This window comes from Theropithecus gelada, chromosome 1, assembly GCF_003255815.1.
Source record: "Theropithecus gelada isolate Dixy chromosome 1, Tgel_1.0, whole genome shotgun sequence".
Lineage (NCBI taxonomy): Eukaryota > Metazoa > Chordata > Mammalia > Primates > Cercopithecidae > Theropithecus > Theropithecus gelada.
Genome location: NC_037668.1, coordinates 204003011 through 204016152, shown reverse-complemented (window position 1 = coordinate 204016152; position 13142 = coordinate 204003011). Strand labels below are relative to the sequence as shown.

Below are 13142 nucleotides of genomic sequence, written 5' to 3'. Positions count from 1 at the left end.
TAAAAGAATAAGAGCTCTGACCTATGTTTTGGCTGCGTTAAAGGCAGACATTTCAAAAGTGGTCAAAATACAGTTCTTTAGTGATTCTTCTAAACAAAGGCTGAGACACTATCATCTGTAACTGGAGTAAAAACAACATATTCTTGGCTTAAAGATAAACCGATTAGATACACAACTTGGACATACTTGTCTCAAAGAAGGTTCCTTTGTGGGGATATGGTACGGGCGGTGGTATTTCAGCTTGAGACACAAAAATGTTTCAAAACCCCACGTGTGAAATGTAGTGGGGGCCAGGCAGAGAAAAGCTTTCTAGTAACTAAACGTTTGAAGCCCGGAGGAAACCTGTTTCTTTACCAGGCAGGTCTCATTTTTAAAGAATTTAATGAAATAAGTGAAAAGGAATGGTGTCTAGTAGACAGAGGAAAGAAGAAAACAAAGAAAATGGGTTTCCCCCCTAAAGATTTATTTCATTTTACATATGTAAACAATTTCAAAGTAAACTGTCCCGAGTTTTCCCTAGTAGAGAGAAAGAGATTTCATAAACTTCCTGGGTTCCTCTACTTTATTTTCTTATCAGATGCATTTCCAGGCAAAAAATCAAAACCCTCCTGGAAGGGAGTCTGGATCCCAGAAACACTCCAGCCTGAGGCCACTCACTTCCTAAGCACAGCATACTCTAAAGAAGGCATCAAGGGTATGTTACCCCAGGAACCTCCGAACCAGATAACACTGGGTGGGGGTGGGGGGGTGGGGGGGCTTCAGAAGAACTTAAGAGAAAATGGAAGCACGTGTTACCCAAGTCATTTCAGGATCTGGCTGGCCAGCCCTCCCACTGGCCTGCTGGTCAAGATGTATCATTTCCACTCTGTATTAGTCAGCTTGGCCTGATAATACCACAGACGGGACCTTAAACAATAGACTTGTTTTCTTTTTTGGAGACAAGGTCTTGCTCTGCCACCCAGGCTGTAGTGCAGTGCAGGCTCAACTTCCTGGGCTCAAGCCATCCCCCCGCTTCAGCATCCCTAGTAGCTGGGACCACAAGCGTCAGCCACTATGCCCAGCTGACTTTCGTATTTTTTTGTAGAGAGGGGTTTCGCTGTGTTGCCCAGGCTGATCTCAAACCCCTGGACTCAAGTGATTCACCGGCCTTGGCCTCCCAAAGTGCTGGGATTACAGGTGTGAGCCTTCTCCAGGCTGGAAGCTCAGATCAAAGTACCGGCAGATCTGGCTCCTGGTGAGGCTTCTTCCTGGCTTGCAGGTGGCCCCGTTCTGCTGTGTGCTCACATGGTAGGGAAAAAGATCGCTCTGCATCTTCCTCTTCCTATAAGGAAACCTGCCCTGTAGCACACGTGGATCAGGATGGGGTGGATAAGGGCGCCACCCTTTAGGACCTGCTGTAACCTTAATCACCTCCACAAAGGACCTGTCTCCAAATACAGTCACTCTGGGGTTTGGGACTTCAACGTATGAAATTTGAGGGGGCACAATTCAGTCCACAACTTCTTGCTTGGAAATTTCAAATAAATTATCAAGACTTAAAAGCATGGGGCTGCCAGTCAGAGGGACAGAGACTTCTGACGGGGCCTGTATGGGCTACAAAGCTCAGGAGGTGATGGCTTTCAACCCTGCCTTTGAGGGCTGGCTGATGCAGAAGGCAGGTACGACTCAGAGCAGTAACAGAAAAAAACAAAACAAAAAAAACTTCCAACATGCATTTTTTTTTTTTTAACTAATGGGGGGAAATAAGTAAATGAGGGCTTGACAGGAAGCCCTGTGGCCATTTGGGCAGGACAGTTTCTTCAATGTGCCAGACCAACCTAGGCTATACGAAACATGTGGCTTCACTGGGCCCTGGTGGTAAATGCCAGGAGCACCCCACGGGTATTCTAACAACCCCCGATCCTCCACCCCCACATTTCCATCTTCGCTCTGGGTGGGTGGCACAGCTCGAGGCTGAGAACCACTAAATTAGACACTCCCCTGAGGCTCCTTTTAGCTTCACAGTTGCATCGTTTCATGAAATTATATCTCCTGACCACGGGAACACAGCCTAAAATAGTACGCAATCTACAGTGTTAGACTGTCCTCAAGTGTCAGCCGTTGGCTCCAGATTCACAGCTAAAGATCTCAATGTTGGAATCGTCCAGGGCTCAGGCCTTGGGCCCCTTCTGTCTGCATCCATTCCCTTGGGCTGAACACCCAGCCTCATGGTTTTAAATACCATCCATACGCTGAACATTTCCAAATTTACATTCCTGCGAAGACCTTCCTCCTGAACACCAGACACATATCCCACCACCTACAAAACAGGTCCACCTACACTGAGCGGCATTAACATGTCCAAATTTCCCCACACCTGCTCCACTCACAGCCTCCCCATATCTCAGCTGAGGAGACTGCAAGTCTCCCCTTGTGCCAGCCACAATCCTTGGCACCGTCTTCCAAGCCGTATCCCCGTCCAGTCCATTAGCACATCCTGTTGCCCCACCTTCAGAATACAGCCCACCTGACCACTTCTCACCCCTACCAATGCTACTTTCCATTACCTTCTGCCTGGACAGTAAGAACAGCTTCCCAATGCAGAGAGAGAGAAAAAATACAAACACTTACTACAAAAAAGAAACTTCAGAATTCCCACTGGGTTAATTTGCTTTTCAGTCTTGATAATTTATTTGAAATTTCCAAGCAAGAAGATTATTTTTTTTAAATTGAGAAACCATGCAGAGATCACCGTTAGACGTGAGGGATATCCCAAATACCCTGGCTGGATCATTACACATCGTAGATAGGTATCAATATCTCACATGTACCCCCAAGATAGATAGTAACTATATCAATTTAAAAATACAAAAAAATAAAAATAAAAGAGATCGTGCTTTCAAAACTAGGATGGGGCTGAATGTGGTGGCTCACACTTACTATCTCAGCACTTTGGGAGGTCAAGGCGGGAGAACTGCTTGAGACCAGGAGTTTGAGACCAGCCTGGGCAACACAGTAAGAGACCCCATCTCTACAAAAACTTAGCCTAGCGTCGTGATGTGCACCCATGGTCCCAGCTACTTGGGGCAGGGGCAGGGGCAGGAGAATCGCTTGAGCCCAAGAGTGAAAGGCTACAGTGAGCCGAAATTGTGCCACTGCAGCTTGCGTTGACAGAAAGAGGCCCTGAAGAAAGAAAAGAAAAAAAAATAAGATGGGCTATCATCTTTCTAATATCTAAGAGAGCCTAATATATCCTATACATAGTATTTAGTATTTCACTCATAGCTGGCTTTTGTAAGCTTTCTGATTCCATGTAAATATTTCTTCTTGGTACAATATATTTTATACATCTAGAAAGGTAAATAAAGCACAGCCCAGAATTTTTTGTTTGTCTGTCTGGGAGGCTCTGAAGCCTTGATTCCTTGTATCTATTCTTGAGGGTAATAAGGGACGGATTATAATGGCAGTTTTCCATCCTGAGAGAACACAAACACAATAAGGTTATTTGTGGCCCATCTTGAGTTCGCATGACCTTTATACTTAAATATTCCCCTTTCCTTCTCCTGTATTCTTTTATTATTCTTCATATCTTGCACGATTTATTGGGCACTCAGTATATGCCAGGCACTCTGCTAAACAATTCACTCACTCAGCAAATACTTATTGAATTTACTGAGTGCCTGGAGGTGTCTGAATAACAACCCTGGATATAATAACTCACTATTTGGAGTAAAGACGAATAAAGAAAAAAATAAGTAAAATACACAGTGTGTAGGTGGTGAGAGGAACTGTGGAGAAAAATCAAGCAGGAAAGGGGGATGGGAGGTTTTGGAGTGGCAGTCAGGGAGCTGAACTCCTAGGAAAGATGGTCAAGGGATACCTCACTGAGGTGGCTCAGGGGAGGAGCAACCAGCCCATGTAAACGTGTTACTTAATCTTCATAGGTTACAGACGGAGTAATGTTATGTCATCTTATAGATGATAAAGGTCACAGAATTAAGAACTGGAGGGTCTGAGACTTTCAACCCAGGTCTGTAGGACTCCAAACACCTCATTCTTAATTACCCTCCACCTGTACTGCTTTCAGATTTATCACAACTAAAGACCGAATTCTACTATGCAAGCATTTCTATAGATCAACATGAAGGGAGATACTGCAGAGACAAAAAACATTTTATAGAGAAAGGTCAAATTCTGTAACAGCTCTCCATTAGATATACTGGGAGAGAAATTCAAAGAGGTAACTCAATCTTCTTAACCTGACATTCAACAAGAATGGTAATTCTAGAGCTTACACTTTGAGACACTAAATCGGCTCAGCTCTAGGCATCCAATTGACTATGGATAGACTTTAATTTAGCCCAAATCCAACAAATGTGGAAGGCATCCCAGCTGCCCCTTTAACACATGCAAATGAACATGACACACTGGCTGGAACTAAAATTAAACCCACCTAAAATGTATCCCACACTGTGGGATGAATATTCAAACATCTGTTTGGACAAACTCATATTTCAAAAACTTTGAAAAAAAAAATATGTACATATAGTTTTGGGGACTCTGTAGGGACTTGCAAGGGAGGTAGATGAGAAAACCAGCCCACAGGCTGATGAGCCAGGAGAAAGAACACCATTCTTTTCTCAGCTCAGGATACGTATGTAAAGATAAAATCTCAGTGGGAAACTAGCTCTTAAACCACATGGTGAAAAGAAATTCAGACCGTCTCATGGAGATGTCATGCCAAGCAGTCGACTGAAGTCATCAGGGAAGATTTTTGCACTAGATTCTGCTAGACTTTATTCCCCTGAGTTTAGGCCAAGCCCTTCTTAAAAGCTATATGGACCCTTTCTGGTCTTAAGTCAGTAGCTCTTAATCACTGGGCAAGTTATTAACATTCTGGGCGCTCTGTTTCCTCTCTGTGTATGAAGATAAGCTTCAAGCCTACCTTTAAGGGTGGTGCGGATCGTGTGGGTGGGGGCTGGAGAAGCACCTGGCACGGGCTGCTTGTCCTGGTTAGCCTGGGGATGGGCTGGCCGTGGAGAAGTACACACCTGGGACCCTCTGAAAAAAGTGAAGGACCCTGTCCCCAGAAATGCACCTACATATGCACCTGCGATCTTGCACACAGCTTCGGCCTCAATGCTTTCACAACATCTCAAAGTCCACGCATGGCTCCCTGGAGGTCCTTGGACCCCAGCTTGTCACCCCTTATTTTACATACAGTATTTAACAGTTAGTCAAGCTGACTTTAACCAGGACGGCATAACGACTGAGTAGAGCTGGCTTTAGAAAAGAAATTAATGGATGACAGGAAACATTAATCAAAGACAATCTTTTGGAGTAGAGTTAGGAAAATGATGAGATTCTTAACATTATATAAGATATGTATGTTTACATATACTCATATGTATCAGATATTAACAAACACACACACCCACTTTTCCCTGGCCCTAAAAAAACTGTAAAGCTACATATTTCTTAAATATGAGCCGGAAGAGGTGAACACAGCTGTCTAGAACCCAAAGAAAACTGTTAAGAAAGGAAGCTCCTGGAAGTTAACTGGCACCTACACTGTCCATAAAGTTCCTTGAGAGTAGAAGAGAAAAACCCTGTTTCACTGTATGCAGTGTGTGTGAACATAGCTTCACCGGCCGTTTGTCTCTCTCCACCCCTGCCTCCTCATCAGTCTCTGAAACTCCTGCCCATGAAATTAGACCCTTGCTGGCTCTCTGGAAGCCCCATGCTATCCTGGCAGGGCTTCTGCACTTCCTTCTTCCTGAGTGTCCCCACCCAATTCACCCCTCCTGGGACCTGTCCTGACCCTCCCACCCTCCTGAGTGCCTCAAAAGCATTCATGCAAAGTAGACTGTCCAACCCCCGGACCTACACGACCTCACTTCCTGGTGCACCTGCCATCCCTAGCAGCTGGAATGGGGCCAGATTTTTCTGGCTGAAATTCTAGGATCCGAGCACAGAGCCTGACATATGGTAGATGTGTAATCCATATTCCATTCGCTGATGAATGAATGACTCTAAAAGTAACTTAGCAGGAAGATATACCAAGCACCCAGGAAAACAGCTGCCTTCAAAATGCAGCTCCTTATTTTTTAATAATCTGAAACAAGATGAATTCACTAAGAATTCCAATGTGAATGGCCTCCCAATCAAGGTTCTTAACAGCAAACCTTACAGGTATGGGATGACAAGGAGGATTACGAATATCACTTTCCTGATAAGTGGTGACAAACACTGTTTTTAAAATGCCTAGCAACCTCCTGAGCCGAGCTTCATAGACCCCGAAGTACCCTCCACCCTCAAGATCTCTAAAGAATAAAAAAGGGTGGGAGTGGTGGCTCATGCCTGTAATCCCAGCACTTTGGGAGGCTGCTAGCACTTTGGGAGGCTGAGGTGGGTGGACCACTTGAGGTCAGGAGTTTGAGACCAGCCTGACCAACACGGTGAAACCCCGTCTTTGCTAAAAATACAAAAATTAGCCAGGTGTGGTGGCAGATGCCTGTAATTCCAGATACTTGGGAGGCTGAGCCACAAGAATTGCTTGAACCCGGGAGGCAGAGGCTGCAGTGAGCCAAGATTACACCACTGTATTCCAGCCTAGGCAAAAGAGAAAGACTCTGTCTCAAAAAAAAGTAAGGAAGAGAAGAGAAGAGAAGAGAAGAGAAGAGAAGAGAAGAGAAGAGAAGAGAAGAGAAGAGAAGAGAAGAGAAGAGGAGGAGGAGGTCAGGAGATCAGTGGCTCATGCTTACAATTCCAGCACTTTCAGAGGCTAAGGTGGGAGGATCACTTAACGCTAGGAGTTCAAGACCAGCCTGAGCAACATGGCAAGACCTCACCTCTACCAGAAAATAAAAATAAAAATTTTTAAATAAATAAATATTATCAGGGTGTGGTGGTGAATGCCCATAGTCCTAGCTACCTAGGAGGCTGAGATGGGAGGACTGCTTGAGCCAAGAGTTTGAGGTTACAGTGAGCTATGATTGTGCCATTGCATTCCAGCCTGGGTGACACAGTGAGATCCTATCTCTAAAAATACAAAGAAAGATGTGGACAAGAGCCTTTCCTTCAGTATAGGATGTGGAGAGGTGGCATCTGTCCCTCCTGTGTTTCTGCTCAATTTAACACCTACTGTGCTGGGTAGTTCATTTCTCCTTTCTAATCTCTAGAGCATTTCCCAATAAGCAGGAATTTAGATTTGCTTCCTCCAAGGTTGGGAACAATGACAAATTTTGCATTTTTGTGAATGGATCATAAAAATAACAAGTGATCAGTAAATATAAATAAAGCCAGTCACGCAACTCTCTTTCTGACTTCCATGCTCTGGCCAGAAACCCACGGCCTCTGCACATTGCCACAGGGCACCTAAAACTAGAACTGAATCTAGAACATCCTTCCACTAACTGGGGGTGACGTTCCATTGCCATATACCTCAGGATTTTTCCTAGTTTTACAATACACATTCAATTTCCCAGAGTAATGGGGAAGTTCTGGCGTCACAGGTGAAAGCGACGTACCAGTTTCTGTGAAAGCAAATGAAGCTGCAGCGGGTGCCTGGTGGGGTACTTACTGGTCATGCCGGGTGTCAGGGATGGCTCTGTCCATTCGCAGTTTATCACTCTCCACTTGGTTGAACTTGTTGCGGGCATAAGGGTCCTGCCCGGAGCGGACCATTGTCCCTCCAACATAACCTTCCTGGTTAAAGTCTGGCCACCGTACTTTCCCTAAAAAGAGCAGAGCAGAGGGTAGGGATGAGGGAAAATGTGATCAAGTGTTCATCACAGAGACTGCAGTAAGTGTTAAGAAATCACATCTGTGACTTCTTCACATAGTGGCCATTTAAAAAAAACTAGCTGAAAACAGCACAAGCAAGCATCATCCTGTCTACAAGCCAGAGAACAGGAAATTGCAGGTTTGCCGTTTACAGCGTGAAAGTTAAAGGCTTGGCGTACAGGCATCTGTCCAGTGAACAAAGTAAAATCAAAGTACCCATAACTGCGGCATTATTCGTGTTCTCTATAAAAGGAGAGACTCTCAGCTTGTCCCACCTTTCCAGGGATTATAATGTTGACATTATCTCAGGTGGGGTGAAGAAGATCGTGTATAAACTACACATAAGGTATTCCATCATGTAACATCAGGTAACACAAAAATAAATGTTTATACAAAGAATAACCCCTAAGAACAGGATATCAAAACACCCTCTGGTGAGACCTTGTCAAGGAGTCCTTTTTGCAGCTGTTGGTATGCCTGACCCCACGGGAAGAAAGTGAAGGATGTGGCTCCCAGAGGTGTCCCCACATGCACAGCAGGGGCCTGGCCATTCCTAACAGCCACATCATACTTGTTCTCTTCCTGGAAGGAAGGAAGCGAAGGCAGCCTGCCTGTCCCCTGGCACTGGCCTGAACCCTAGAATGTGAGGCCCAAGGTTCTCCAAGAACACACCACTGCACTGAGGAGCCCCAGCCTAGGGTAGAGGCAGTGGTGGTGACCAAGGAGCGCTGAGGGGAGAGCACTGCGGGCGAGTGAAGTCGGGATGAACCCAGGTGTAATAAAGGCAGAGCCAGAGAACTGCACGAAGGCAGGACGCTCAAACAGCAGAAGAAACGTGGAAGGAGAGGCAGACTTGAGGCAAGGAGAACATATATGATTCTGGTCAACCTGGGTTTCCATCAAGCACCATTCACTTTGCTACCTATATGATCTTGGATATGTTATTCATTGTTTGAAATGAAGTTTCCTACAAAATAAGTAAACAGAATAACAAAAGGATCTTCATGAGGACTTAATGGCCTATGATGTTCCATTTCATAGACACGACAAACTAAAAAATCATAATAAACACCACCAACAACCCTGTTCACATGAAACTCATACATTTTCCAGTGGCTGGAACTGCCATGAAGAAACATAAGGCTGTTATGGGGGCCGGGAGCACAGGGTTCCTGTTCTTTATGGGGTGGTCTGATAAGGCCTAACAGGATGATTTTGAGCAGATAACTGAACAAAGGCAGGGTGTGGGCATGCAGCTCTCCGGGAGAATAGGGCACTGCAGTGCAAAGGTCCTAGTGTGGGCATGAGCATGCCCATTCAGGAACCAGCCAGGAGGCCAGTGTGACTAAGGAGCATGCAAGAGCCTGGCCGTCAGAGCCAACATTGGAGAGGGGAAGGCAGGGCTGCTGGCAGCTACACAGAACAGGGAAGCAAGGGGGAGACAGCTCTTCTGCAGCATGTCAACCGTTGGGTCGTGCAGTTGACCCTGAAAACACGGTATGATAATAGCATGTGTACCTCCGTATCTACTTTCCCAACAGAAATCCCTCATTACACAATTGAAGGACCACTGTGTTCCTTTCTCTATTTCAGAGATGAGGAAACTGAGAATCAGTTACATGTAATTTGTTCAAGACAGAAGAGTAAATTTTCTGTCTAAAAGCTCATCTGCTTCTTGTTGCAACTGTCCTGCGAGGTCAGAACCCCCATCTCATCACAGCTGGTTGCCGTGGAAATGATGCTCAGGGGGGTCACATAAGCCTGGCCTCTCAAACAGAAAATCAGTTCCAAAACCCACGAGCCTGGCTACAGCAATGATACCATGGCCCCAATAAACAGCTGCCTGCGGAGCCGGCCAAGGTGTCAGCATTTTCTTATGCCTCAAATAAAGTGTTTCCAAAACGTTTTACTGGAAACATGTGTTCCGTGCAAAGCCCATCCTAAAAATACTGCCTTCACCCTCATGTATTTTCAAGGATGAGAAGAAAAATAACACCCACCTGTGCTCAAGAACGAGCAGCCTCGACTCCTCGCCAGTGAGTTTATCCTTTCACGGACTAATACAAAAGACGCTTTGAAGCCTTTGTTAAAATTGAAACCAGCAGCACCTACAGCAGAATTCCAATGAGCTGGTTCTAACAAACGTGTTTAATGTCCTGAATACCCTGCACCACGGAACTTTGAACTATGGAATAAAGAACCATGACGGAGTCCCATGCACAGCCAGAGAAGAGACCGCCACCTGAGAGAGGTTTCAACCTACCATGTAACTCTTACAGCCTACTTGCTTCTCACCGGCGTGCTGGGGACAGCAAGGTCTGAGGACTCTGGTTGGTGTGGACCTGTGTGCAAGGAGAGCAGTGGCCATGGGACAAGGCCTCTGCAGAGCTCCTGAAGCTTCCATCCCATTTCCACCCAAACATCTTTTTGTGCTCTCACATCCCCACCGCCCTTCTGGAATTAGACCATCACAGCAGAGAGTTTGCAAGACATCTAATGCCAATCAGTCACAGCGTGGCTCAGATCCTGGCCTGCGGTGCATGCCAGGTGACTCCACGTGAGGTGTCATGCTAGATCCTGCAGGGAGAATCAGCACACACAGGCCCACGACCCATGCTGTGGACTTCATGTTCTAGGAGATGGAAGGAGACAGACAAGAATCAAATGACTGCACTAGGCTGGGTGTCGTGGCTCATGCCTGTAATCTCAGCACTTTAGGAGGCCAAGGCGGGTAGATCACGAGGTCAGGCATTCGAGACCAGCCTGGCCAACGTGGTGAAACCCTGTCTCTACTAAAAATACAAAAAATTAGCCGGACACGGTGGCGGCCACCTGTAATCCCAGCTACTTGGGAGGCTGAGGCAGGAGAATCGCTTGAATCTGAGAGGCGGAGGTTGCAGTGAGCCCAGATCGTGCCACTGCACTCCAGCCCGGGCAACAGTGCAAGACTCCATTCTCAAAAAAAAAGAATCAAATGACCGTACTAATAAATGTATCAATAAAAACTGAGCTAAGTGCTCTGAGGGTGAGAAATGAAGCATCTAACGGAGGGATCTTATCTAGACTGGGAAACCAGGGATGGTTTCCCTGCAGAAGGAATATTTGTGCTGAGATAGGAATCATGAGTAAAAATGAACTAGGAGAAGCCCTTAAAACCTCAGAAAAATAGTATCTTTCTTCAGTACCCAAAGACTACATAAGCCTACTTAGTGGTACCCTGCCACACCCCCTTCCTTTGACACACGAGCATCTTCAACAGGACCCTGGTGTGGGCCCTGCCTTGCCTTGTGGCAAACTCCCCGAGACACACCGCCGTTTTACTAGAGACAGACTACCAAGAGTATTTCTTTCATAAAAGCTTAGCAGTACTGGAATACTACAGGGGCTTTCAAGTTTGCTTGACAATGACATACATTTAACACTGTGACCCAGGTGTCACAATGCAAACATACACACCCAACTGATACAAAAGTCTCACAATGCCAAACTCGCCCTCACCATATGTGATGAACAGATCTATTTTTGCTTTAGGAATCTCACGAAACTGGCTTCACCACCTAATAATGGGTCACAACCCATAATCTGAAAAACGTTAAGCTAAAGAACCATTACGAAAATTGGTTATTTCTGTACTATATAGAATTGCTAGGTTGAAGCCACCCCTGGAGGCAAAGGCAGGAAAATCCATGGAGAACAAGATTTGCAGAGGGCACATGCGCCCCAGCCCAACCCCAAGCAGACAGGGACGTGGCGAGAGGTAGAGAATGGGGTATGAGTCAGAGGTTAGAGAGAAACAGCCACAAAACCACCAACAAAACATCTGAATATATTGCCTTCCTAAAAATATGACATGACATCCATACATCATCTTGTGCTTTTATCACCTCTTTAAAAATCTTTAAAAATAGTTCTGGAAATTAAAGAGCTTTAGAAAATAAAAATATGTGAGAATCTCGGGAAAATGGACTTGGCTAAGCAGAAGCAGCGGATGGAAAATACTTCAAAGATATAACATTTTACACGAGGAGGCAGAAACTAGCTTCATCACCAAAGATGACAGGAAAATAAAACATACATTTAAATAACATGAGAAAGGTATTTAAATAACATGAGAAAAGAAAGACAGCATTACCCTAAGAAGGGCTGTGAAAACAGTTTGCCTATTAAATAAGGTTCTGAAAATATTTTTGATGAAATTTCTTTCCAGAAGATAGACTTCTCTTAGATACGATCTTTGAAACCAAAGAAGGAATTGTTTGACCTCATCAGCCTTGAAACCCCTGATTTGGTGAAAATGAGAAGCTCACGGCTTATTATTCTGCAGACACAACAAGTCACCTGTCTGCAACCCCACGCCGACCTACCTGGGCTGGAATGAGGACTGTACTAGTCCCAGCCAAACCCTCAGGCGGTCCCACAGACTGCCCCGCTCCCCACATGCATGGCCATGTCCTCTGAGAAGCACTCGGCCCACAAGGGTCTCGCTGTCCTGGGCTGCTGTCCTGCACACACTACTCGTATTCTCCTGGGCTGCTGGTCCTGCCCGCGCCACTCCTCATATTCTCCTGGGCTGCTGGTCCTGCACACACCACTCCATGTATTCTCCTGGGCTGCTGTCCTGCCCGTGCCACTCCTTGTATTCTCCTGGGCTGTTGTCCTGCCCCTGCCACTCCTTGTATTCTCCTGGGCTGCTGTCCTGCACACACCACTCCTCGTATTCTCCTCGGCTGCTATCCTGCCCGCACCACTCCTCGTATTCTCCTGGGCTGCTGGTCCTGCCCCTGCCACTCCTGGTATTCTCCTGGGCTGCTATCCTGCCCGCACCACTCCTCATATTGCTCCAGGCTCCCCTTCCCACCCAGGTGAAGACAGAGCTCCTCACCTCACAGACTCAGCCTCGCCCGCAGTACCCCAGCATTCCGCATGCACAGTCCGCAAGCACCTGTCAACGGCTTTACTACTGAGGGTCGCGTCCTGGGTCGAAGGTACCAGAGGCTGACCGTGAAAAGGAATCCAATCCTGCGTGTGACTGGGAGGAACGCAGCTTCGTGTTAGTTCTTACACATCTCGTAGCTGCGCGCCGATCCAGCCGCATCTGAGACATGCTGTGGTCGTGCGCCGGACGCTTACTCCTACGCCTCTTTTGCTCATTTGCAGGCATTTTTTAAATGTGTTCCACTGCAAAGCCTGTCAGCCCTTCCGAGTCTGCCTACCCTATCAGTCAGATCCCTGGCTGGAGCACGGGGGAACAGCGGGTGCGGAGCTGGCCAACGGGGGTCCAGGCCAATGCTGTGTCACCGATTAGGATTCAAGGACTCGAGCAGAGGAGGAGCCAAACACACGCACACGCGCAAACACACAGCACAAAATCCAAGCAT

At 46.3% G+C, this 13142-nt stretch overlaps 1 protein-coding gene across 2 annotated transcripts in view; it reads right to left on the bottom strand.

The window, feature by feature from the left end:
- GALNT2 (polypeptide N-acetylgalactosaminyltransferase 2) overlaps window positions 1–13142 on the bottom strand; it is a 219018-nt gene that overhangs the window by 73531 nt on the left and 132345 nt on the right. For both annotated transcript variants that reach the window (XM_025381281.1, XM_025381282.1), the window contains exon 3: window positions 7562–7715. In XM_025381281.1, the coding sequence (XP_025237066.1) occupies window positions 7562–7715 (154 nt within the window). The remainder of the gene's footprint in view (window positions 1–7561; window positions 7716–13142) is intronic.